We start from the raw sequence: 26,954 nt of genomic DNA on the forward strand, positions 1-26,954 counted from the left end.
TGTGTGTTCACTGCCAGCCATCCACCCAGACCCCCAGAGAACATCCCCATCGCTCCTCCCCACGTACAAGGGATGCCTGGAGAACAGTGCCTTGTTCCAGAAAGATCTTACTGACACCACTCTGCGTTAGAGGAGGGGCCATACAGAGTCTAATCAAGTTTAAAAAATCCACTCCTATTAGAAAATTTCAACAAATTGGGTAAGTGGCAGCAGGTAAACAGTGGTTTTGTGAGACATAAAACCAGAGAAAGTGTTAAAGAACTTGGAAGTTGAGTGTTTTGGTTGTTAAAAAAAAAAATATCCTCAAGAGACACTGCAGGCCTGGGAAAAAATAAGGAACCAAGCTCAGCTTTGGAGAGGCATTCTGAAAGCATAAAGTATCAGTAGAAAATGAAAGAGAAAAACTGGACATACTGTCTACAAGGTTTTGTTCCCTCAGATATATAAATACTCTAGAGACTTTTAAAAAAATGTTTATGCAGCAATGTTTTGTAGGTATTAAGATGTTGGCAGGGAAAAACGTTGGCACAGTTCTTGCCACTGTGACACCATGTTCACAGGAACCCTAGCATGGACACGCAACATTACCTGCTCTCTGTAAAGATAATACAGGGTGGATCTGTCCTTAGAACAGCATATTTACTGATTCCAGCAAAAGTCAATGCCATTGAAAAAAAACCCTTACCTACTAAAAGGTGTGTACAACCGTTACACAATGTTGTGGTTAAAGCTGGGATTCAGTTCCCGGGCAAAGTTCACTGTCCCATGGAGCTGCACGTTTCATAAGAAGAGTTTTAAATAGGTCAGCCACTTATAAACCTAATGATTAAAGGTCAAACCCAACCAGCTCCTAACCATAAAACTGGATCTGGGGGGACATTTGCTTCCCAACGTGTTCAGTGTCCAGCAGCAGCAGTGACCGCTGGTGGGGAGCCCCTTTCCGAGCCCCTCAGGAGGTGGGACAGACGGACACCCTGTCCCCGGCCGTTCCACCGCACTGCTCTGACACACGGCAAGGGCACAGGCCGCAGGGCAGCGCCGCGCTCTCCAAGATAAACTCCACAGGTTGATTTCTCCTTCCAGGATAGGCAAATACATGGCAAACTGATTTGCTTTTCACTGCTTATACCTCAAATCAAGCGATGGTTGTTGCAGGTATGGCCACCCAGAAGGAGACGGATGGCACCTCCTCATTGTCCCCGGGCTGGGCAGGGACACCAGAAGGTGTTAAATTTGTCAAATCAGACAGTTTAATAATCCACTTACTTGAATAGGGAAACATCTGCATTCCTAATGGTGTGAACAAGTGTTAATTATTGCTTGCTATTTTAGGGCAAATACGGCGATGATATCACAGAGGAAACACATACCTACAAATAGCTGAAGACATTCTCGGGGCCTGGCGCCCGGCCCGGGCTGAGCACAGCGCTGGGGAGAGGCCGGGCGCTTCCCGGCCCAGCCAGGACTCACAACACCCAGAGTTTTTCTTGTCTAAGCACGATGCTGAAATATTCTGGGGTTCTGCTTACCGTATCTTCACATTTTTAGCAGCACAAATTAAACCGAATGTGGCTGCGGGGAATGGACAACAGGAAGGCAGTTTCATTTAACTCCAGTGAAGTTTGAACTTTCATTTTTCCCCTTTGTTAAGGGTTTCAAAACTCCACAGTATTTGAGAAATGTGCCAAGATACAATTCCATACCCATAATCTACAAAGTGCCTTTGGTGAATAGGCCTCACTAGCACAATATCACACCATTTCTCTTTTATTTCTGCTTTCACAGGAAGTTTAATGCCACAGAAGCTTACTCTGGCCGTACCAGAGCACTGCTCAGGTTTAATCCTTTCTCACATCACGCTCACTGGGGAGGAAGAACTCGCCTTCAGGGACACTGAGACAGAAGTTGGCAGACGGGGACCCTACTCCCCATTTCATCAACATTCCTCTGCAATTTTAAACCGAGTAATCAATGGTTCTTTGCTTCTTCAGAGCATAGGTGTACATGTAGCCAAAATGTAAGACAGATCACAATAATTTTCATTTTTTTCTTTTTAGCCACTTCCATGCTCATCCAGGTTCATCCCTGGCTCATCTGACACGGGATGTAAATTACATTAAAACAACAAAGTCATGATTTTTTAGAAACACGTTTACCATCACATTTCCATGTCTTTGTACATTACAGGATTTTTATGCCCAAAGGCACTTTTTACTGTTCACCCAAAAAGCACGTCCCCGGGGCAATTAACACCCTTAGGTGTTGCTTCCCCTCCCCACAGCACCCAGCAGAACACTCCCCCGGCGCTGCGAGGCCGGGCAGGCTCACAGGCAAAACTTTACTTCATCTCTGTGTACACCGAGATTTTGTGATAGTCTCTTACTGTGATTAAAACCAGAAAATGCTTAAGAATTTCTATATTAAATTTATGCCTATTTCCTGTTTGATTCAGCTGACAGCTCTTCTATTTCAACATAAATTGAATTAATCTGCCCTTGTTCTTCAAGACTGCTCTGAGGAAAACAAAGAAGATGCATCAAGAGAAATTAAGTCACGATTTCTTCAAATGAATTTCTACAAGTGAACCTGTGACCCTATAAATATGGCATGGTAGGAATTGACTGGATAAAAATACAAATACAGAATAGAGCATCAGCATTTACTTCAAATACTAATCAAATAAATGAATAATAAAACAAAATATAGAGTGGGGATTTGCACTATAAAAACAACCGCACTACAGAAAAGCTCTGCAGATAATGCCACTGTCTGAGGCAATTCTCCAATTTAAGGAAATACTTGATAGGATTTCACAAGAACTACACGAACACCTCAGTGCAGGATTCAGTGGGACATTCCTTTAATTTTCTAGCCAAAAATAGCTTCACTTCAGCCACAGGATGTGTTTTATTTTACAGCAAGTAACAATCTGAAGCAGAAATAAGAGCACCCCCATTTTCCCGGCTCGGGGCAAGAACCCGGTGCAGCACCAAATCCCAAACACATCCAGAGACTAATCACCACATGGAAATGCAATGCTAATTAGTAAGGCTGCTTAGCTTTTACATTTCATCTCATTTCTGTTCACAGAAGGAAGACTGCCTATTTTTCTTTTCTTTCTGAAACAGCCCTGTGCTCACTGTTCAGGCTGTTTAACCCACGGGGCTGTAACAGCACTGCTCTCCTGAAAGACTGGCCGAGCCGAACGCAGGCCTAACAGCTCATGGATTTCCTCCTCTAGAGGTGTCGCTGTTGACAATTTTCTGTTTTCTTCAGAAAAACAGATTCTCAAGCTTTTTCCTACAAATTAAAACTTGGGAAGAAAAGAAACTCTAAACCAAAGTGAAAACTAAGGGAGACTTAACCTGTATTTGAGAAAAGAGGGACAATAGAAAAATCAACATTGTGACACCGCTAACCTATTTATTGGAAGGGATTTCTTTTAACTGAGCTTCAGCCCGCAGCACCCGAGCTTTAGTTCAGCTGTAACAAGCCCACTGCCTTTGCCAGATTATCCTCTTCATTCATACAAATAAAACATTCATCTCAGGCATTACCCACGTGGACAAAAATCAGAGATTTCAGGAGATTCATCTGCAAATAAGTTATACATGTTTTAATTACAAGAAACAGAAATGAAGTCAAGTGGCTTCCTACCTCAGGGTCCCTATACTGAAAGGCGGCTTCAAAAGAACTCTTTAATTAATCTGTGTTCAGGAATTTATTTCTGCCATTAACAGATCAGAAAAATAGCTTTAAGTCCTGTTAAATGCTGATCGGGTAAATTCAATTGGATTATCTAGAAGCCCATCGAGAAGGAGCTGCTCTGTGTAGATAAGATGGTGGAGATTTAAGAAAGAGGAATTAAAGATTCTTCCAGAGGATCTAGTGTCCCATCACTCTGCTGCACTGCCTGTAACATCCCCATTCCTTTTTGTTAACGACATTAACTTTCCCAAGTTAAAAATTTCTTCTCTTTAAAAAATACTATTTATTGTGATATAATCTTAAAATACAAGCCCAGCAGCAGTAACTACACATGCACCATCAGATCTGTACCAATACATCGACACAGAAAGATTCCTACAATCACCTCGATCATTAAAATTAAATGCTTCAGCTATCTCAGCCGAGCTGGGTTTGATTAACTTGGAGGTTCCCTTACTTCAACTTCCTTTCCCTTTGCTTAAAGTAATCATGCTGGCCAGTGACAATTGCATGATAAAAACTTCACTTGAATAAAGGCAATAATGGACCTCCTTAAATGATAATCTTTCATAAAAATTGGTACTGTAGTGTTTTAGAAAAGACAGAGTTCTCTTTCAGTTCTTCTCTGGGGAAAGCGTGATCTGGGTGATTCTCAGGGCTCACCCAAACCAGCAAGGCCAGACTTTTTTCCAAGACTTCAGTCATTTAATGTCCTGACATTTTAGTAAGAATGTTTCCCAATGATGCACGTCAGATACTACACACGGTATTTATCAGTGCTACTCATAACACAGCAATAGCTTACATCGACCTGCTCTAAGGAAAGGCTGTGCAACAAGCCCAGGAATAACAAGGACAGATTTCACCCTCAAAAGCAGCAGAGTATTTTGCAGAACTAAAGCAGAGCAGCACGCCATTAACCACGGAGACACCATTCCTCCAGCTGTGTCAGAACTCTGCAGTGTGCTGAGGCAGAAAATACTTCACATAAAACCATGAACTTAGTTGTTTTGCCTAGAATATCACTAATTAGCATTCTCCCCAGGTTCATTGTGGTTATGTTGCCTTTATCAATCCACTTCTGTCACAGTTTTGGGTTCCTTTTTGTATTTCAGAAACTGGCTGTTGAAAACACACCAAAGACAAGACAAGGGAAACCGGACCATGGGCTGTGAGAGGGAAACTCTGCTGGGCTCCTGCCAAGGGCACGCACAGGGTGGTGAAACAACACGGAAGGACTGCAAAAGGGACTGCAGATTTATCTACTAAATATTGCAATACTTTAAATCACCAGCATGAGTTTGTGGACAGAATTCCGTTCAGTAAGTACTACCCTTCTCTTTTCCCCATCTGCTACTATTTGTTTTCAAGAAATCTAATTGCTTAGTATCAAGCATGCTGAATTAATAAATCTCCGACTTACTAATTTTTCAGTTTCAGAGGGAAGGTTTAACCAACATGGCACCATACCAGCAGTATTTTTAACTCAAGTCGTTTTTTTCTTCTTTTTTAAATTCGATACAATATACTTTACACGAGTGACCCACAGTTCCTGTAAGTCAAAAACTGCAAAGCAAACACACGGAGACAAAGCCTACGAAAAGAATTATAATAATATCGGAATACCAAAGCTGCTCCTCAAATCCTAGATATACAGGGCCAGAGCCCTACACGGCCATCACTCTGCAAAGCTCCTCCGCCTCTCACATAACACCAATTTTCACTGTAAGGAAACCTAAATTCCAGCTCCACCTGTACCACAGGTAATGATAAACACGCATTTTGGTGTGCGCTTTAAACTTCATTCAAACGACTCCATGTACAGAAGAAGGCTGAGGCCTCATGTTCTACAGATGATCTCCAGTGGCTGCAGAAGTGACACAACCCTAGTGCTAACTCTGAGCGCTGCCTTCTGCAGAGTCCGCTAAATTGATGTTTAGGAAAAAATGAAAGGGCATTTAAGGGGAAGCAAAATGCCCTTGTATGTTCATAGAGTACGGTGCCAAGGACTGACAGCCCTAAGGAACACTCCTCAGCACACGAGTGTTCTTCCTCCCTACCTTCAAGTTCTTCCTATGGCAGAGAGGAGCAGCATCAAACACTCTCCTGAGGAAAGCCTGGCTCCCCAACAGCTGAACGGCTTCCCCATGGAGAAAACAGAAGAGACAGAAAGCAGGTTCTGCAGCTCAAGCCAGACAGCATTACGTACCGCTAATATTGCTAAAACCTCCCTCCCTTCTGCATTGACACGCTCTATAGGACAGGGTTTAGCTGCCAGCTTATTAAATTCTCCCACCACAGCACTGGAGGAGAAAGCAGGTTATAACAGGATATAAGACCTAAGATTTCCTTAGACATAAAGTGTAACTAGCATAAGGCTATCCTTTCCACTTACAGAAAATTATTTCTTCTTCAAAGTTTTAATTAAACTATAAAAGTCAAAATTATTTTTATAGAGGAACCCAACAAGCACATATTTTTGATACTATACACTGAGAGTCGGCATCTAGGGACATTCTAGATCTTAACTTGATTTAAAATATGTAATTGAAATGCAGGTTGTTTTCCAGATACCAAGGGGCTATACCCTGCATTCAGACAAAGAGCCATCAGGTACAAACCAGTGTACATCGTCCCCGAGGGCAGAGGGAGCCAGCAATACTCCTGCAGAATTAGTGGGTAATGTATATCCAGTCTCAAACCTCAACCCTACAAACATTTACATATGAAACAGTTAATCATGGCAAGGAAGCCAGCCTAAAGCTCTGTAGATTCAGGGCTTAAAAATTTAACACAATACCTTTGCTCAGAGAAGAAAAACTAGTTTTATTGGAGCACTGTTATTCCTGACGCTGTGTGTCACTCAACACATCAAACACTCTTCAATTAACTTGAAATTATTTACAGGTCTGGTAAGTGTATTTCCATTGCTTTAGACAGCACGGGCTTGCTACCACGTATCCTACCAGAGATAATACGTAATGAATAGTAATTTTTATATAAAAAATGGTTAATGTCACACATACACACATGACTTACCCACTTACCGCTACACAATTACCCCTTGCGTTCAGAGGGGGAAAAAAATAAAAAAATAATCACCTCACTCCAATTGAATGGAAGAACAAACCTCTCTGAGACAGAAGAGACAAGGAAACCCAAGAATTTCAGCAGGAGGTAGGTGGCAGGAACTCTGAGAGCATTGTTAGAGATCACAACCTGAGCTGTCCCAGAACAATGGGAGCGGGAGAGCCGCGGGCACCCGGCCAGCCCCGGGCTCCAGGGCGGAGAGCGGAGCCACGGCCTTTTCTCTCGAATATTCTCCTCCAACTGCCTTCAAAGCATCAGGTTTTTTGTCCCCCAGCAGGAGACCATCCACGAGGGGACCAAACATTCCTATGAATAACGCTGAAAAGGGCCAGAATTTAAGAGGTGTCAAGTTAAAAATCTCAAATTCTCTAACCTATTTAAGAATCTTTAAGATAAAAAGACTAATATTACATTGTATGGGCTAGAGAGGAGTCTCACATCCCCCTCTCTGTCAGCCTCTGAGTCTATGATTCTGTGAACCCGTCTGTGCCTGCTGAGCTTTCAAGATTACTGCATTTGGAAACTACAATGCCAGTAGTTCCAATTAATTGCCAATAGCACGACTTCTGCTTGCATACAAAGTTTGTGGGTCTGGTTGTTTGATTTTTGCTTTTAATAAAGGCTGACTGAGCAGAGAAATTCCCAGAAGCAGCAGCAAAGGTAACTGCCATTGGTTTCACAGACCAGCTTGTTCAATCATGTTTATAAATCCCTGTTACGAAAACCTCGCAGTGCTGCAAACGATCCCACTTCTCACTATAACTGCACTTGTACTTTCCTTTCAGGCACCTGGGACCGACTGCTGCTGGAAACAAAATTCTGGTGTAAATGGACATGATTTTGATCCGCCCCTTGGACCGGTGCAGGGAGAGTGCAGGCTTGGAAACAGCCCTGGAAGGCTGCAAGTGTAAGGTACCTCCTGGTCATTAATAAAAGGATCTTCTCAGTGCTTAAGAGTTCAGCGTTTGCAAACTGTATTTTCATGGGCTTCTGCTACTAGTCTGATGGAGATACAGCACAAACTAATCAGGGTGACTGGGCACCAAATTATGCCATCAAACAAATAATTCTGCTTTCTGTGGTTACGCTGGGGCTGCTGGCACTGGGAATGATTAACCCGGGGAGGACCGAGCACGGGGAGCCTCTGCATCAGGTCTGGCTGACACAGCTCCCTGAGAACGCACCTGGACCAGCAAGAAAACTCCACTATTCCTCCAAAAGAGAGAAATACAACATGGCCCAACGCCCGCTCATCGTAACTGCCCGCTGTGCCCACCCTCACTCCTCCGGGGCAGGACCAAGGACACCTGCTGGAGCCATTCCCAAAGAGCAGCTCACCGCTTCTTGTAAATATTTACTACAGTGCAGTGAAATATAATCATTTGAAAAAAAAGCATGACTGCAGCCAATCTGAGATATTTACTTACCAGTGGGAAATCAAAGTCTATCTGGTTAGCTAAATTTAAGATGTAGTCGATCCGAAACTGGTTCTCTCGGTTGGCTAGTTCAACTGGAGGTGCCAAGTTGCCCATCGCGGTCACTATCGTCTGCAAGGAAAACAAGTAATAAATATTGCAGAACGTCTAAATACCCAGCGTTGAATACTTAAAAGATATAGCTCAGAAGTTCACCTCTATAGCTTCTTTAATATTGTTTTTAATATCCTGAATTTTCATTTTCTTCTCCCTGTAATAAAAAAAAAAACATTATTAAGTTTATACATCATAAAAGCAGAATATCTTTTTGAAACAGAACATGAACTTCAAAAGCATTTTATCAAAACTGTATTGTTGCTATTGACCAAAGCACACTTGGTCACTGAATACTTCTGCAGACTTGATTACACATCTCACAACTTTTCTACTTAAACAGTAACCATCTATTTGTGTCCAAGCCAGTATCTAATGATCCTTAAATAAAAACTCACTGCGGTCTTAAGATCAAGACTAAGACCTTCTGCAAAATCAGACTTTGATTTATTTGAATGCAGAACACTAGACCTAGGTGGAAGTGAGTTAGAAAAGTGTAAACTGGAAACAAGCAGAGAAAAAAGAAATGGTTAAGTTATTAAAAGTAGAAACAAATGGAAGGAGACCAAAGAACCTTGAAGAACAAAAAAATTAAAGCACAGAAATGATGTCATAGCAGAAAAAGCCAGAGCAGAGAACACAACCTGACAGAGACATTCAAACTAACAGTTTGGGCATAAAATCTAAAATAAATTAATAATTTCTTGCTATACACAGCATAAAACTACTACTTTGACATAAACCAACTTAGCCACATAAATACTAAAAAAATCCACCTAAATTGTTGAAGTGACCTTTTAGACTTCATTAAACTGTTTTTACAGAACGCTTTCATTATCTGTATATTTATACCAACTATTTTTAATTTTTTCAATCTCAAAGCTAACATTTTCCAGCACAGCATCCCAGAGACCTGAAACTACCAACACTATGTTTTCTTTTTTTACCCTTTAAAAGGTAGTGCTCACACTTTCAGTTTACAGACCACGGCTCGAAAACCTCATTTTATTGAGTTAATTAAGCACCCCTATTGCAAAGGCTTTGTATCACTTTTTCCTTCCTATAATTACTCACAACCAACAACCAAAACGAAAGCGAAAGCGTATTCACCAATTAGGAACGCAGAGGAATGGCAGGCTGAAAAAAATGGGCAAGGCAGGCACAGATGTCCAGGGGTGGTGGATTTTGGTTATCAAACACAAGATTAATGCAACTTCTATAAAAGCCAGCGTGAGGGAACCCCAGCCGTGGGGCCACACGTCGCGCTGCCCATCAGAGCCAGCTGGGAAGCAGCAGCAGCAGCCCCAGGCCACCTTGCTGGGGACAACATGGTGTCCACCACGGAGCTCTGCCAAGGTCCCTCCCGACCACCCCACACTCTCAGGACGTGGGGCAGGGCCGGGCAGTGAGACTCGACGCAGAAAGCAGATAAACCCGTCACTAATGAGATGGAAATTCTGGGGCCCCCTCAACCTCCTGGTCTCCCCACAGAGCACCGGTGCCTGGAGAGCACCAGATTCTGCCACGGCATCTGGCACCGCGGGTGGGAAGAGGGCAGCGAGCCAAGGGAGGGCCAAAGCACTGACCTACGGAAAAGAAATCCGATAGGAGCAGAGAGGAAAAACTGAGGCCTTTTCACCCTCTTCCTTCTCTTCTTCCACACTTCCTACTGCCCCGGCTCCTGAGACACTCTCCCTTGCACACTCCCAGACCCACGGTCGGTACCAACCGTCTCTGCCTGTGCACACACGGCTGCAAAAAACATCAGCCACTTGCTGTTTCTTAAAAATGATGTCCCTTATTAAAAAATGTAAATAACGGTATGAGGCAGGAAATGTTTATCATTGACAGTGTAAGCAATTTCTCTGGCTTCATTTTGCCTCCAATTTTCAGCTGGTTCTTGATCTTCATGAACGTGTATCCAGATTCTGCCCCGTTAAGATCAAAAAGGCAACTGATAAAGTTAATCATGATACCAGTATTTGCAAAGAAGTAAAGAATTAATTCAGTGATTTTGCTTTGTTTTGGAACATCATTACAAAGATAGAAGTTTAGGAAGTCTTCTGATTTTCCTAATTATTTTTTTTTCATTAAGCAAACTGGAGTACCTTCTCCCCCGGCACACCTGCGGGTAGGTGTCTCACAGCATCGCACAGGGGCACAGTTCCCTGAACCCCCCCAACGGAACATGGGACTTTCATTGTAGGTTTGGGTCAAACTCCCCCGATCCTCACGCTACCAGCAGTGCTGCAAAGTGACCATGAATGGGGAGCGATGCACAACCCCAAGTCAACAAACGGCCTGAGAACCATCATCATCTTTCCAAGAAGCCCATGGGAGCCCTGCTCCCAGGTGTGTTCGTGGCCCCACAGCGTGTGGGGGAACCAGGAGTCGAAGGCACCACCTCGCTTTGTGTTTTGTAAGGTTTGCTGAGCACAAGTGTTCCATGACAATGAGATACTTTATTCTTCTGGAACTCAACATGTTCCTCCATGGCCCACCCACCAGCTTATGTTCCACTCCAACTTCTCCTCGGGAAGGGCCAGGTGAAGCCCCTTGACCCAGGGCCTAACGCAGCGCAGGGACAGCCGCCCCGGAGCATCCCGGCCGGGCTGCACCTCCCGAGTCCAGAAATAACAGAGCTTTGCTTTCCCCAGCCATGGAGATTGAACTTTCATCTTAGAAGCAGACTCGTGGCTTTTTTCCCCTTGCTCTGGGTGCTGCAGGACGGGCAAAGCCCCTCAGAAGCCCCGTGGGCTCCCGGGTGTTTCCCGGGGGCAGGGGGGGACCAGCACCGGGGCAGGAGGGACCCGCGTCCCCGCAGGCTGCTCCGCGCCTTTAGATGCCGCAGGTTAATAAGGGCACATTTTTAATCTTGTTTAAAACTTTTGCTTAGGCTGTGTAGGGTAGGCCAAACAAAGCATTAAACTCTATTAGTTGAGGATTATAAGAAAAATCTCAAATCCTGCTGTTTTCTATATTTAAATGGGCCAAAGCAAAGCTGCACATAGCTTTCAGGAAAACTAATAAAGTCTATTTTAGGTACTATAAAAAAAGATGATATTTTAATTCAAATAACATGAAATTAGAATGACATAAAAGGTCAGGAAAATCAAATATTCCTTGAAAACAAACCTAATCAGTATTTAGTAAAGAACTTCCCCACCTGTGGCTGAGCTTTACCATTGGAACAGCAACATTTTTACTCAGACTTTATCAAATCTTATGCAATGAACACATTACCAAACAGATTATCAGAAAGCAAACTAATTTAATTGTAGTGTTCATTTCTGGTTTACCTTCCAGATAATATGAATAACCATTCTTTGAACTTGGAAAAAAATATTTACATTTTAAAAAGAACATTCCAGAAGACCAAGGCTTCGGCTCACCCAGTATAAACATCTCACGGCTAGAAAAGTTAAAAAAATACAGTGCTGAAATGAACAGTAAAACCAAAACATGTTAAAGAGTTTAAAAAAAAAAGAAAACAAGAGGAAAAAAATAAGTAATAAATCCTGTGACACCTCTGTGCCATTAACTGAAATCACCGAAAGCAGAGAAGTCTGGATTTCCTGGTGGCTCACAAGAAGGCACAGGTCTCATCACAGCACCGTTCAACAGGGCTTGGACAAGACCAAAGAACTACCTTGTTTTAAATCAGAATGTAGTATATTACTTCTTTTTTCCAGCAAAATATAGAGATTTTATGAACAGAAATAAGACGATACCTTCCTTCAAACCCCACAGAGCTAGGAAAAAACCCAAAACACACAGAGTGCAAAGAAACAACTATTTTTTTTTCCTTTAGAAGGAAAGATATTATAGCACTATCATTTTAACATAAATCAATTATTCAGCTTAGTGGGGAAACCCTTGCCACATCTCCCCCAAATCCCCAGATTACACAGGAAACTCCACACTTTAAAATTAGCAATATTTCAGGAAACAAACATTAGACATGCCATGAAGAACTCTGTGAAGAGGCGCATTTACTGCTGTGGGAAGCATCATTTGAGTGAAAGTAAAAAGACTTTGATCAGATAATATGCAACATAAAAAGGCTTTTAATGAGGGTAAATTATGATTGCCAATTAATCCCACTATGAACAGGGACTAAAAAAGGAACATGCCCCAGAACAAGAATACTTACAATGGGAATTCAAAATACTGGAACATTCTCTGCACATTGCTGATGGAAACACTACTTTCATTTTGGAAAAATGTCATTTTCTTTCTCAGTTTTTCTTTTAGCATATGATTTTATATGTGCAGCCTTAGCATAATAAATAATACCACATAATGGTGTGCCAATGGATGGTGTGTATACATTATTTCACCACAAGTGAGCCCGAGGGCAGGTACCAGCCCGGGCACAGAACAGCGACACAGGAACACCCCCTTCAAATGACTGCCTTTGTATTACACAGTAGTCCCCCAAAACCATGGTAAAGCGTTCTTTGTTAATTACCTTCCCAATTTTGTGTAGTTATCAGGATGCTGTTGCAAATAATAAGAGAGCAGAAAGTTTCTCCTTAAACTTGTGCTGCAAAATGTGCACACCTCACGAGCACATCCAGACCACTATAATTGGGTATATTAAAATGTAATTGCACGACGTCAGTACAGAACATTGGCCTTGGTCTTTACAAAATTGGCTTTATTTTGGAAGCCCCGTTGACACCCACCCTTGATCCCACTAACACAGCACTATGGAGCCCCCTGCCCAGCACTGCCCCTCACCTCATCCACTGCCAGAGCCACGGCAAAAATCTTACAAACGACTCATTGGCCTCTGCCTTTGCAGAGGAGGAAAGAACGTTGTTGTGTTTCAACACAGGTACGTCCCGGTCTGCTGTCAGGTACCATCTCCTGCTCACCCCCAAAAGCCCATCGCAATTGCACGCTGAAAACACCGTCTGGGAATGAAAAGCTCAGATTTCAGTTTCATTTTAAAACACAATTTCAGCACTTTGACAGGCAGTCACCCGCTCTACCGCCACGTGTGCTTTAACACAGCTATTCATCTAAATATGGTGCTTTTGATGCAGTGAAACGTGCCCATGGATTTCATAAACATTCCATAAAATCTGCATTAAAATTTGTTTTCTGCACCTTATGGGAGTTACCAAAAAAGCAAACAGCGCGACCTGCCAATCCACCTCATAAAACCCAGCAGCACAGTCGGGAGCTTCAGACACGAGACCACAAGCAAGGAAATTCAATTAAGATTTTGCTACCAATCCACGTTACCCAAATTCTGCGGTACTGAACCATTCAGCAGTAAGATAGATCTGGTTTAGCAGCCTGGGTTATTCCAAACAGAACAACACGGCAATTACCTCAGAATCAAGCGGCTGGGATGGCAAAAGGGCAGGGGCCAAGTTAGAGGCACTTGAACACGGGGGGAAATAATGCCCAGAGTACTCTGAGTGAAGCTGAAATAATTCATCTTAGACCTAAGACAAAGTACCACATTTACAGCCAGAGCCGCTAAAATGCAACAGCAAAAAACACGGAGTATTTTTTGCAAATCGAGCTCTCCATTTATATCCCACCACAGAGATACCTCGGTCGTTCTGCCAACTTGAAAGAGATGTTCTAGTTTGTCCCGTTCAAGAACACAGAGGATGATCCCACGTGGGGCCACGGGGTCGGGGTGACCGGGCACCAGTGCATCGCACAGCTCTGCCCAGCTTGGACTGGGGAGGGGAGCTACTGGGGTCCTCACGCGCAGCAGAATTAAAAGAAGTCTTCTAACCACCTTAACACCTTGTCCTCAATAACTCTGTCACCTTGGAAGCTGAAATGAAGCCACCTGAAGAGCTCTCATGCCCTGAAGCCCACTCCATGGCCCATGCCGTGGTCCACTGCCCACCTCTGCAGGGGCACCTCACCCAAAGCAACTGCCCCCTGTGCCACCTCCCACCACAGCTCCCACCACGCTCTGGAGACTCTTGGGTTTATTACTTTGAGATTTTGGGTAACGACAAATTGCACCGCCCAGCTACCAAAGATAATTTACTGTTAGAAGAAATAATAATAGAAAAACAACAGCTGGGAGGATAGACTCGTCACTTTCTCTGCAAATAACAGCTTTTTGAAAACAAATAATCCAACAGGTGGAATAATTTGATCAGGACATACTTTGATTGAAAGACAGTTAAAAATTAATTACGTTGCACAGGTCTAGTTGCGATCTAAATGAGTTGGGAGAACTTAGCTCAGTAATCCCCTGAAGTAGAACCACCTCAGACACGCACATGACATAATATCTAGAACAGACAATACATATGGGGCTTTCACAAGGTCCCTTTTAAATATTGAAAAAAGCACTCTAAACTGCTTTACCATTGCTTTTTAAAATACATTACAATATTTACCTGCATGAGCTATATGCATGTCTTAATATGTGGCCATAAAGAGATGAACATATGATAAGAAATCTAAGCGCAGCAATAGCTTCTATTTATGGAATGACAGAATCATTCTCTAAGTTAAAAGGCAAGAAATACAAATTACTGAAGCACTGATTAAAAATAGTTGTCACAACAGAAGTTACTGTTGAGAAATCAAATGTAGACAAGGGAAAGCAGAGATGATGTTATTTTTGATCACCATTTACATGGGAGTGTTGGGGGCCGGGGAGATGACTGGTTTCTTCTCTTAGGGAACAGCCCCATGAGGAAGTTACTGTGAAATGCTAAAAAAGGCACCCCTACATATACACCCAAATCCCCCAGCAGCGAGGTTTGTTGTGCTGTGCCCAGGGTGATCTCCTGGGTGAACAGGCCGAGGGTACCTTTGCTGCCCGACACAACGGTGGCCGGGGCAGGTCCCGATGGAGCTGGGAGCGGGGTGGTGGCACCCAGGGCTCTGTCCCCTCACATCCCTGGCACCTGGGGATGTGACACCGAGATGCTGCTCTGGCTCTGGGCCACCTTGGGGCTCCTGGCTTTGCTAATTCCTACACAAAACCAGTTTGACTGGTTTGCAGTCCCTTTATACCTCTAAGTGGCACAAAGAGACCATCACATACCCAATATTAAGAAGCATAATTCTGCTCCTGGAGCTCCATTTACCTCAGCTAATTAACTAGCAATAGTTTAGGTAAGGTCTGAAAATAGAGGTGTTCACAAAGAGCTCTGTGATGTACGAGGCTGACAAAGAACCTTTAATTCACATTGTGCAATTAAACACTTTGTGAATTGCAGACTTGGGCTCCAGTTCCTCAAGCAGGTGCACAGAGGGTAACACCATTCCCTTTTCCTGCTCTAAGTGCAGGTAATTAAGCATATTACAATAAAAGGTGTCCCCAAAAGTTTAGTCTTCCCTCTAGACACTCGATACAATAATGACAGAGGCGGGAGTCTTCAGAGCAGGCTTTGTGGTCCTCTCCTGGTACAGAAGGTTGCCTCTCAGAACCAGCAGGATTCGGGTCAAACTTGCTGAATCATCTTGCCTTGTACAACTCAGAATTCTGAGATAACCATTTCAAACTGCTGTCAGGAAGCATAGAGACATTTTAACTTATTTTAGCACTGTGAATGTGGTGACCATTAACACCAAAAAAAGGAAACATGAACGTTGGGTTTAAAATCCCAGCAGGTGATGGAGGCAACTCTACTGGGGGTCTTGTTCTCCCCTTAGTTTTCAGGCACTTTTGAAGGACTTCTGTTTACACTTTGAAACATGGATTTGATGAGCGCCCCATAAATTTCATCTGCTCCAACAGTGTTTTGTGGATGTCTGTATTCCAGTAACTTCCTCCCCCAGGGTTGGGTACGGATCTTTCCAAAGAGGGCAATCACATCCCAGAGCTCTTCAGGGGCTCGTGTGCATGAAGGAGAGGAATAGCTCCCATCAGGGCTAATGACCTCACTGCTCCTCCAGGCTAAACCAGCCCATGGCCGGCCACGGACCAACGATGAATGGAAAGCAGCTCTGAAGGAAAAGCGGGAGAACATGGGATGCCAAGTGAGTAGAGCAGAGCAGAGCAGAGCAGAGCCAGCCCAGCAGGATGCACCGCACTGGGAGGACAGCGAGGAAACAGCAGGGAGATGGTCAGTGTGAAACATCTTGGGATTTTTTAGGGATTGTGATCTCCATTGTCACCTGAAGCACTTCCGGCATGTGACACTGCAGCCAGGGGAGCTGGAAGGTGCTCACCCCTAACAAGGCTTTCCCCCAAGCCCCGGTGCCAGCAGTGACACCCACAGCAGCAGGACAGGGCATGAGGAAACAGAAAAAGGGGAAGGCTCAAATTGTACCACACGGGGTCCTGTGAGAAACAAGGTAAATTCTGCAAAATACTTCTCTACAAGCATTCACTGTAACTTCTGCCTGAATCACCTACTTCTACTCCCACTCCAGCTTTCCAGTCTCTTCATTGAATATCACTAAAGGCCACTAAAATACACAAAGATCTTCGAAAGTGATCACAGAGCTTTCCAAGCTTTCAGCAGTTACCTCCGAGGATGATGAGCTGTCAGGTACACACAACTCCAGTTATAAGCCTTAAAACATCGCCCAAGTGCTCACAAAATCAGCATCATCCCCAGAAGCTAGAGCAGCCCCTACTCAGCTTTGGGGAAGTTCAAGTTCACAATCATTCTTAACAATGTGCTCTCACCTCTAAGTGGCCATTTCCATTATGCACTTCATTAAAATCCAGACTTCGACAGAAAGTTAGTTTTGGGAAAAACGTTATACATGTCATGTTTCTATGTAAAGCATTAGCACAACATTCCCACTGAAGTCCCCAGACAAACATCCTGTGAAATTTGTCAAGTACTGTTAGATTTCAAGAGTTGTAGTTGTGTATTTATACTTCCAGACAGCATGTGAATTTACTACAAACGTGCATGAGAATTGCACCTTTAGAACAGAGGAGATAGTACTGGAAGGAGCAAATCTGAAACTGTCCCTTGAAGACACGGTGCAGGGGATGCAGGTGTAGCACAGCCCATGACAAAGCAAGGTGCTGACAACTTTGGCTCTAATCCATCAAAGCACTTAAGTACATGTTTAATTTTAAGCACATGAGTAATTCTATCAACTTTAATAGGGCTACTCATGGTTTAAGTACTGTGATGGATGGGGGCCAGAACACACAGAGCCTTTAAGGATGCTGCATGGCCCATGTTGGACAGAGAAAAAGTGGCAGTCTTCCACTGAAGAATTAAGCTATAAAAGCTTTGGAAACAAAATTTACCATAAGTTGAACACAGGTCTGTTTCTGTAAACAGAGATGGAAGTTATTCTGCAGTCTTTGAAGATAAAATACAATGCAAGTTCTCAGGTGGAAGATGCCCACGTATCCACAGTTTGCCCATCTTCTTTCCGACAGCTCCATGTCACGGCCGTACGTCACCTGCATCCATCACACCTGGCTTCAGAACGAGGGGGTCACAGCAGTCTTGTGCACAAAGACCAAAAATGTAGCTGCTACTTACACTTCTTAAATAAGATGCAACCAGACGCCCTTTGCAATCACTAGTGCCGCAGCCTGTCCCGTGAGCTGCCTGGAGAGACACGGCCGACACAGCGCCGCGGTGACTGCAACAGCACCCAGCCCCTCTCAGCATCAGCCCTCTTGGACAGTCAGAGCTGTACACACACCTCTCGTACACTTACAGTATGTGGCAGATTCAGATTTCAGTAAAGATATGATTTACTTAAAATATTTAATACAGTCAATGTGAAAGATGTTAAAAACCCCCAAGCCCTGCAGGTCTCTGCCCGGGACAGCCCCTGGGCAGAGGGGACGGGCTGCCTCTCTGAGCCGCTCACTACGAAACACTGCATCTTCTTTTATCTGAATATGATTCCAAAAATTGTTACCAAGTTTTAGAAAACACTCTTCTAAAACAGGAAGAGAATGGAACAATTTGAAAAATCCACTACAGAGTTTTCCAGGGGGTGAAATCAGTCCCACTAAATAATGACACACAAGAGTTGGCTAGTTCTATCTCTGCACTTAAGTCAGAAAAGCTCCAGAAAAATTTTAGTTATATAGCCATATTGTCCCAAATGTACACTGAATTTTAGCAGCTTCTAATACAACACCAAGTGATAGCTGCTCTGAAACAAGCAATGGGGAAGTCAATGTCATATTTCTGTCTCACTGCCAGCCCCCAGGCCAGGGCAAACGGGGAGGGGGACGGACGGCTCCCTGGGGAGCAAATCTCTTCTGCCAAACACTTCCAGAATTCCAAATTTTCCTTACTTTAGAGTGGAATAAAATTGAAGCCAATTATCATCTGCCTTTCCTTCCCCATTGTACCACACAAGCCAGCCGTGGGGTGCAGAACCAGAGCAGACACTGTCCCGTGGTGCAGGTCCAGGGCAGTCAAGGCTGCTCTTCCAGAGAGGGACAAGGAAGGCCGGGCAGGAGCAGTGTGTCTAGGTCTGTCTTGATTCTAATGCTCTCTCAGGCCTCTCAACTAAAATGTATTCCCTTCCTGTTTGCTAGCACTCAAAATTTGCTATTGTATAGTTTCTGCTCTGTCTCTATTTTTTTTTCCTTGCTGGTGAACACACAGCAAGGAGAACACAGAAATAAATAACTTTTGTGTGGATTATGTTTTCTGGGATATCTTCAGCAGGGGAATTATATACTACTACTTATTAGATGGAATTTATAGAAAATGAATATGCTACTAGGGGACTTCAGAATTCCCTTAAATACAATCCAAGAAGAGAACACTCTGAATCTGTCACTGCAGAGTCTCTAATTTTTGCCAGAATTCTCAGCTTATTAAAACAGTGTGTCTGGTGTGGTTCATCAACACATCTTCTAGTGCTACTACTGTCAACAGTTCTAATAATAATTCTGACAATTTCTAACTTGAAGAGCTTTTTAAGTTATCACAATTGAGTTTTTTATTATTATTTTTGTATAACAAATGAGTTTATCTTTGCCTTCTCGTACTTCCCTGTCACTTGTGCACGTCTCTCACGGCAGCGCTGCGGGAGAGCACGGGCTTGGGATGCTCAGAGATGAGGGAATGGAGGCAACGCGATGACGGCTCCGGAAGGCGATGCACAGGAACTGTGACAGAAGCGAGCTTTTCTCCAAAAAACATTCAGGAGGTGAAAGCATCATCTCAGGCTCCTACATACCAGAAGCCAAAAAGCAAAGCAAACCAAAACCCCACCACGGCATTTCTCTTCTCTGAGCAAGCTCCTCAGCATCACACACAGCTCCCAACTAAACAGGACCTTATTTCAGGTTAGTATGTCCAATGATTTTAACACAATTTCCCATCTTTAGAATCAGAAACGTACTTCATCTTGTGAATTTCAGAGTGTCCTCGCAGCTTCCAGTCCCACACCGACTGATCAGGGCTCTGTTACTCACTGACACTGACACACAGTTTGATTCTGTTACAAACAAGAATTCAAAGCAGTTTCTTCTTTATTCAGGATGGTTTTAAAATACTTTTTCCCAAGTCCCAATGACTGTTCAATGATCTTCCCTCACACCTAGCGCAAGGGTCCGGGAGCAGGTAACCCCCAACAGGACAAGGCGACCAACATCCCCTGGGAACATCCCCAGCTCCGTCACCCGGAGCACTGAGGTTGGATCCGACAGCGGACGCGGAGCCTCACAGATTAACACCCAACCTCATGCTCAGGAAGGACAGGTTTGTTCCTGCCAGTCACACAACTGCTCTACGCAGTAAAAGCAGCTCTATCATGACGTGAGACAATGAGAATTAGAACAAATGAGGGACTAAAACAGAGAAAACTTTTTCAGACCATGAAACCATTGTCCAGAATCACAGCTAACTTGGCAACTGCACATCAGGTGCCAAGGAGACTTTTCCTCCTGGAATTTGACAGTTTCAGGAGACGTAGGTGTTGGTTGTAACAACCGGATGAAACAAAGAAACCCCAACGTACCATCAATTAGAGGAGCCAACCAAAAACTGGTCTTCTACCTGGAGTTTGTAACATTATACTCTATTTTCTACCTAGACTAGAAGGCAACATTGAAAACTGAATAAAAATCAAGTATGTGGATAGTTGCTGACAGTACCACAGGGTTCTTCTGAAAGCAGATCGGGAGGAGAACGCCCCAGAGTTTGGGGTGTATCGGGCAACAGCTGCCTTTGCAGTGTCACACCGATTTCTGGAATTGTATTTCAGATGGTATGAAATATTTTCATTTCTTCTCCAGTTATTAAAAACTTTGCTCTACCAGAAGCGAAGATGATACAAGAAAACTATTTGGAAATAAACACCAAATACTACCAGGCAACAACAACAGACGTCCCCCCCTCTGCGTCCCTTCCAGAGACAGAGTCACCACCACGTTAAACCCCTCACTGAGAGCCCTTGGGCAGCACCAGGGAGTTTTGTTTCAGGCAACAGGTTCCACCTGCCTGATTTTAGGATACACTGCCAACTAAAGCACATCAAAACCAGGTATTTATTTCTAGCCGTCTAGGGCTGCTTTTCCAGAAAAGTCAGAGCCAATTTACCTGTCAGCTTCTGTAGCGCTGCCTCTGAAATAGCTCTGCTCCAGATTAAGTCAATCTACTTAAAACCGTATTACAAGTTAACTGGCAAAATGTTTTAGTAAAAAAATCCCACACATTTAATAGGAAAAAAATCTCTCTTCCCTCAGCAGAGAGGAGCCGCAGGAACGAATCTGAAAACACGACCCAGGTTTCCCTTACCTGAACATCCCGTCACACCCCCTCAGTGACACGGGGCAGAAAGAGACCAACGCTTCCACAGCTCCATTTCACAGTCCCTTAACTGTGCCACGGGGAGCTACCTTCAGTCACAAGGGCTTCCGTGAGCCCCGTGCAGAGCTGGGGGTCCCTGGGGGTGCCGAGCCCCTCGTGGGGGGTGCTGAGGGGACTCACCCCCACAAACCCCGCTTCCGAGGCACTGCTTTCCCAGCAAGTTTTGTTCAAGTTTGCAGAGCAGTTTTTCTACAAGTCTCCCCTTGCACAGGTCACTTCCCAGCTCGGCCCTTGGCTCCCTGTGGGGTTACTCCTCCTCGCCCTGCACCCCACAGAGACCGAGCACCCCCAGATTAGTGCCTTCTCCGATGCAACACAAATTATGAGGTCTGGAAGTGGACACAGTAAAGAAACTTTCACTTCACTGCACTCAACATCTCCATATATTTGGACCCAACCAGTAAAAAGAATGACCTTTTACTGAGCTTAAAATTGGAAATTAATTATACCTGAATAAGCACATTTATTATCATTTCCCCTGATAAAAGGGAAGCTATACTGCAGTAATTTAAGTCAAACTATGACAATGGCACAATTGCCATGTCCTGGCTCTGACCTGACATTTCTAAATGGTAACAAAAAAGTAAAAATACAGTTCCTAGTGACAGTATATAATAAATTAGAGTATCAGGCTAGAAGAGTTATGTGAGAAACGATTTGCTGATACCTGGCACAGCAGTTGGAATACCCTGCACTCTGCCGTAACGTCGATTACTGTCACAGCACAGGGTCCTTTAAACATTAATAATAATGTTTAAGTAGGAAACTTGTACACAGGTAAAGAAAATAGGAAACCTATACACAGGTGAGGACTCTTTAGATTATTCAAGTATTAGTCTTTTTAAAAAAACAGAAAAACACACTAAATGTGACTTAACTTCTCGTTCTGAATCTCCCTTCTCGGGGTTCCTGAGGAGCCAGTGGCAGACCCTGGCAGAGGCCTGACGAGGAATCACTGCAAACCTTTCTGTCACACTTTTCCCCTAATCCTCTCTAAGAGCCATTTCTGACACACAATCCTGGGCAACACAAACTGTGGGGCTCCCCTGGCATGGCACGGATTCTTAGAAATTCTCTTCCTAGAAATTTCAGCAGACCAAGATGGTTTTGCCACTATGTTACAGAAAATGTCTGCTTAGACCCATGAATTTGATTAAAACTTTTTTTAAAAATTGGAAACTCATCAGTATCTGTAGAATTCTAAGCAGATATATAAACCAGACCAGGCAAACCATTTCTTCATTTAAATGAGGGATACCTGGGAGACCAGGGTGTCCATCCGTGTGCCGAGGGGACGGCCAGAGGAGCAGGACCCGGCTCAGCCTGTGGCAGAAGGATGGGCACCAGGGCACCATGCTCCATCCAGGTGTGTCCCGGGCACTGGGAGGAAAAGGGCAAGAACCACCCGCTTTAGTCACCGTGAACACACAGCCAGAAAGGCGAGACCTTCCTCCAAAATGTTTAACATACGCAATTACAAAATCTCTTTCTCTGCAAAAAGCTGAACAGAAAGAGAAAGCAAGTTTACTCCCACAAGCTTCGAGAGCGTGTTTTCAGCACATGCAAACACCACACAGAAATGCCCTGTGACTCTGCTACCTGGGGATGGGACACCAGCACAGACCCACCAGCACCAGGGCACTCAGACTTGCAGCAGCCCAGGGCTCCGCGGGACACGGCACCACCAGCAGCACTGTGCCTGCCACATACGTTTGTGAAATGTTTAAGTGGTGCTGTTCTAGTAGCTTATTAATAGCTGGTGTTGGCAGAGAAAAGCTTCATTTCTCTAAAAACATAAATCATGTAAACCCAGTCATAAACATTTTTACGAGTAGGTGTTTTTTTAATAAAGCACTGTCCTGACATGAGCTAGTCAATCCTCAGCCTTTCCTAGGTATTAAAGTACATCCAAGGTGTGGCATCGTATCAGTTCACCCTCCATGGCAGTTGCACTTACACAATTAGAGCAAATTCTCTGCCAGGTTCATCACTGGAGACCAGGAGCCTGCGACAACGCTGGGTGTTACCGAGGGACCCTGAGGGAAAAGTCCCAGAGGACAACTCAGTCCGAGTGGTGCAACTACAGACTAAGTCACTGCAGGGAAAAAAAAATATTAAAATAACCATTTTCACACTACATGGCCATTATAGAATCCACGAGGTGTGAAGGCAGCGAGAGTGCTCTGTCTCGAGCACCGTGCCTCAGATACCACTTCTGACACTGGTCTGACCTAATGATGCATTTATCCTTTCTCCATTAGGAAATGATAAAAAAGAAGAGGGGGGAGAACAAGTAACTGCGTAATAATTTCACCTCGGGCAATTAACATTCATATGCAGCATTAATATTCAGGAAATGCCCCAAGTCTCAATCATTAATGATTAAGTATCACCACACCCTGGAATATTTTACTACATATCTGTATTGACATCATAAGATCCAAACTTCAAACGTAATTGCTTGCTGGTTTAAAAATCTTCTTGGAATCAAGGGACGCTGCTACAGCAGCGTATCTGAACCCCACCTCTGTGCTAAGGCAGCTCCATTAAAAAGCTGTAGTTTCAACGTCCAACTCCGCCAACAGTTTGAAGATGCAGTGGGACATTTTTAAATATAAACAGACACTTTTGCAAAATTGCATTTAGAAGATTTAAGCCTTAGACTAAGTGGGACTCCTTGTATTTAAGGAGAAGAGATCCTTCATCGTCTCACCTCACTCGGCATCACACACCTGCCACACAACTTCCCAACAGGGGTACAGCCACAGCCCTGCTGTTAGTGAGCACTGAGCACCCCTGGGGGCTGCTGAGCCCTGCAGGGGGGTCCCAACACCAGCACCTTCGGAATGGGGGTTAATCCCTTCTTCCAGCAGCACCAGGCGCACAGGATCCAGCCCGTGCCCTGCCAAGGACAAGGGGCTCTGCAGCTGCCATCACCAGACCCCCATTCGCTGGATTTCCTCCACAGCGTTCACAGAGCGACACACAACTCATTGGGCTCACTGCTGTAACACTTCAAATGAAGTTTCTTAAAAATCTAATCCAAGAAGTAAAGACTTCAATGTTTAAATGTTTACCACCTTTTGGAATATTATTATTTTTAAAGACACTGAAGAGAAATCTGAAATAAGCGATGTATTTACTTTCATTTTGCAAAAAGGGACATTTTATTTTTGCAACACAGATGTTCTCCACGAAGTAACCGGGTGTCCTTTTTTCTTGAAATGAAAGCTAGACAAAAAGAGAAAAGCAACAAGCAAACAGTGAACACTATCACGTTAGATGACACGCTGGCTTGAAAACCTGAAGTTTAAGGCAGCGCAGTCCCCCTGAGCCCCACTCCACACACACCTCCCCACAAAGGGTTAAGGTACAGCACGCAGAGATAACTGTCACAGATAACAACAGGGAGAGCTCAATCCATTGGTAGAAGGATTACAGTGCAGTTTTATTACTGCCTCCAACACTTTTACTGATGTGCTTATTACTTTTTTTATAGCGTACTGCTCTTGAGCAACCAGTTTATAATATTTACCCGTTTAAATCTAGGTATACAGGCAATACATACATATAAAAAAGGGCAACTGGAGTTTACATGGCAATCGTGGTGCCGCAGCGAGCCCATCACACACCTACAGCAATTACACTCAGCTCCCACGGACAAACCTCCTCGCGAGCCCAGAGGCAACAGGCAGCTGCCAAAATCCACGCACTTCATGCATTACAGAAAAGCATGAACTTGGACTGGGCTTTTTCTCTTAGAAGATGAGGATAAAAATACCACCACTACAAACAGGTTTTGTATACACATCACACACACAGACTACTTTTCTATCTCTAAATTACCTCTATTAGCTGCAGTATGTCAAAAGAAATTCTAGTCCAACACAAATAAACCTTGGATGTTGAACGTGGTAAAAACACTACATAACACTGCCATGTTTCTTCATTATGTTTTAAACATTTCCACGTGTAGTTCTTCTGTATGCCATCATTAATTCAATTTATCCTCCAGTCTAGAATCACCTAGTATTGTTTTCAGTTCTTACAATAAAAGCAACAAGTCACCCAATCACCAGCAGACCCAACCTCACAGCAGCTGCAGCGGGAGAGCGTCCCTTCGTGCTGCTCCCCCCTTCAGAAGAGATGAGTAGGAAGGGAAGCATTAAACTGGGATGGACCCAAAACTCGTGGGAACAGCCCGATTCACAACTCGGGTGATTCCAGACAAACTGTGACCGAGGGAAAGCGAGTGTTCACGTGGTCAGAACCTGCTTTTAAAAAACCCACATTCGAGTTACTTACTGCTTTTAGGAGATAAGTTACAGAATTTAAAATTGCCTTTTCCTATAGGAAGTCACTGGCAATGAGGTCTTAAATTAAAACGAACTCAAATTAAGGCAATCTTACTTCAGGTAATTTCTAACTTATTGTGCCCTCAATAATGTTGCTGTAGCCAGTCTACATATAATATATAGTTTTACATTTGAATTGAAATGAAACTATCATGGAAACTTAAAAATCTAAACCCAGAATAACTTTCCCTAATCAGATTTTGCTTTCGTTACAATATCCTTTGCCCTGCTCCTTTCTTTGCTGCTCAGATTTCAGGGGGGAGACAGAACATAAAAATTTAAGCTCTAACTTATTGCATTACAGTATTATCCAGTAATAAAGGACCCACACACCCTCTATCACACTTCTAGTTCAGAAGGCCTTCCAGGTGACCAATATTTTAATGAAACTCAGCAGACTGCAGGTGCACCCGCGGGGAGTGAACGCACAGTGCCAGCAAACACCCCAACCACAGCCCCCCCGGTCATCTGCTGCCCGACCAGGTCAGAGACAGAAATACAAAATATACTGAACTAACTCCTGCCCTCTTGGGACTCCATCCTGTCCTCTGCTCAATGCGCTTCACTCTCTGAAAGGGAAAAATAGGCTTTATTTAATAATCTTACGATTGCTTGATTAGTGCTTGGAAAATAAAAAGCACCATTTAAGCACTACATATTATTAGCTTTTTCAGAGCATCAGCTCCAAACTCGCCACTCCCCATTTCCTTCTCCCATAACTCTTTTCATTCATGTCATCAGGAGGCATCTTATTTTCAGCAATGACTACTCACTTCACTTTTATTTTTTTTAAAATTGCTGCTGGATGTGCAGAACTGCTGTTGAGGTTGCTTGGCAACCAGTGAGCCGTACCAGAAAGAGAGATAAGGTCCAGAATGAATGGAATTGAAGAGAACTATATTTGGTTTCATTAAGAGATACTAATGCACTCAAACCATACCAATTTGAATTCTCCACACTAAGGTGAAATTTTGCTATTTCTTTCAAAATACAGACATCCATAATGGCAGAGTCCCACTAAATCCATTAAGCCACCTCCTCAGGCAGACTCGTGGCCGCCTGCTCACAAGAGGCTTCAGAGGCAGGGCTTTCACCTGGGCTGGCAGCCTGCACCCCCAGGAACCACCAGGTAACACACACACTTTGCAGGTATTTTGGAGAATTTCAGGCCAGAGAGAACAGCTGAATACCTGGCACCCCAGAAGCCACTGTGCTTTTCCATAGACTCTAGTATCAAGCTGAAATTTCAAGTGAAACAATTTTTGCTGAAGGTCACAATTTGAAACAAGGTGAGATTGAGCACCTGAGACTCCGGCAGTGGCAGAGAAGCGATAACAAAAAGTCTGCCCTAATAATTCAAGGAGGTCAAAAAAGCCTTTTGCAGCTGAAGATGGAAACGGGCCGTCCCCAGTGAAAGAGTTTCTGTCTCAAGCTCTTCCACTAACTTTATCTGGATCATGTGAGTGAGAACCAACCAGTCTGGCACAAAAGAGGATGCTCTCCCATCCCCACAG

General features: G+C 43.8%; 1 protein-coding gene across 2 annotated transcripts in view; it reads right to left on the reverse strand.

Annotated features, from left to right (window-relative positions):
• GNAS (GNAS complex locus) overlaps positions 1–26,954 on the reverse strand; it is a 66,449-nt gene that overhangs the window by 27,287 nt on the left and 12,208 nt on the right. For both annotated transcript variants that reach the window (XR_001413539.1, XM_014955514.1), the window contains exons 2-3: positions 8,430–8,484; positions 8,226–8,345 (exon numbers count right to left, since the gene is read on the reverse strand). Coding sequence is in view for 1 of the 2 variants with exons in the window: in XM_014955514.1 (XP_014811000.1) it covers positions 8,226–8,345; positions 8,430–8,484 (175 nt within the window). In the remaining variant the exon portion in view is untranslated. The remainder of the gene's footprint in view (positions 1–8,225; positions 8,346–8,429; positions 8,485–26,954) is intronic.

The sequence above is a fragment of the Calidris pugnax genome, unplaced genomic scaffold (assembly GCF_001431845.1).
Source record: "Calidris pugnax isolate Ruff unplaced genomic scaffold, ASM143184v1 scaffold50, whole genome shotgun sequence".
NCBI lineage: Eukaryota > Metazoa > Chordata > Aves > Charadriiformes > Scolopacidae > Calidris > Calidris pugnax.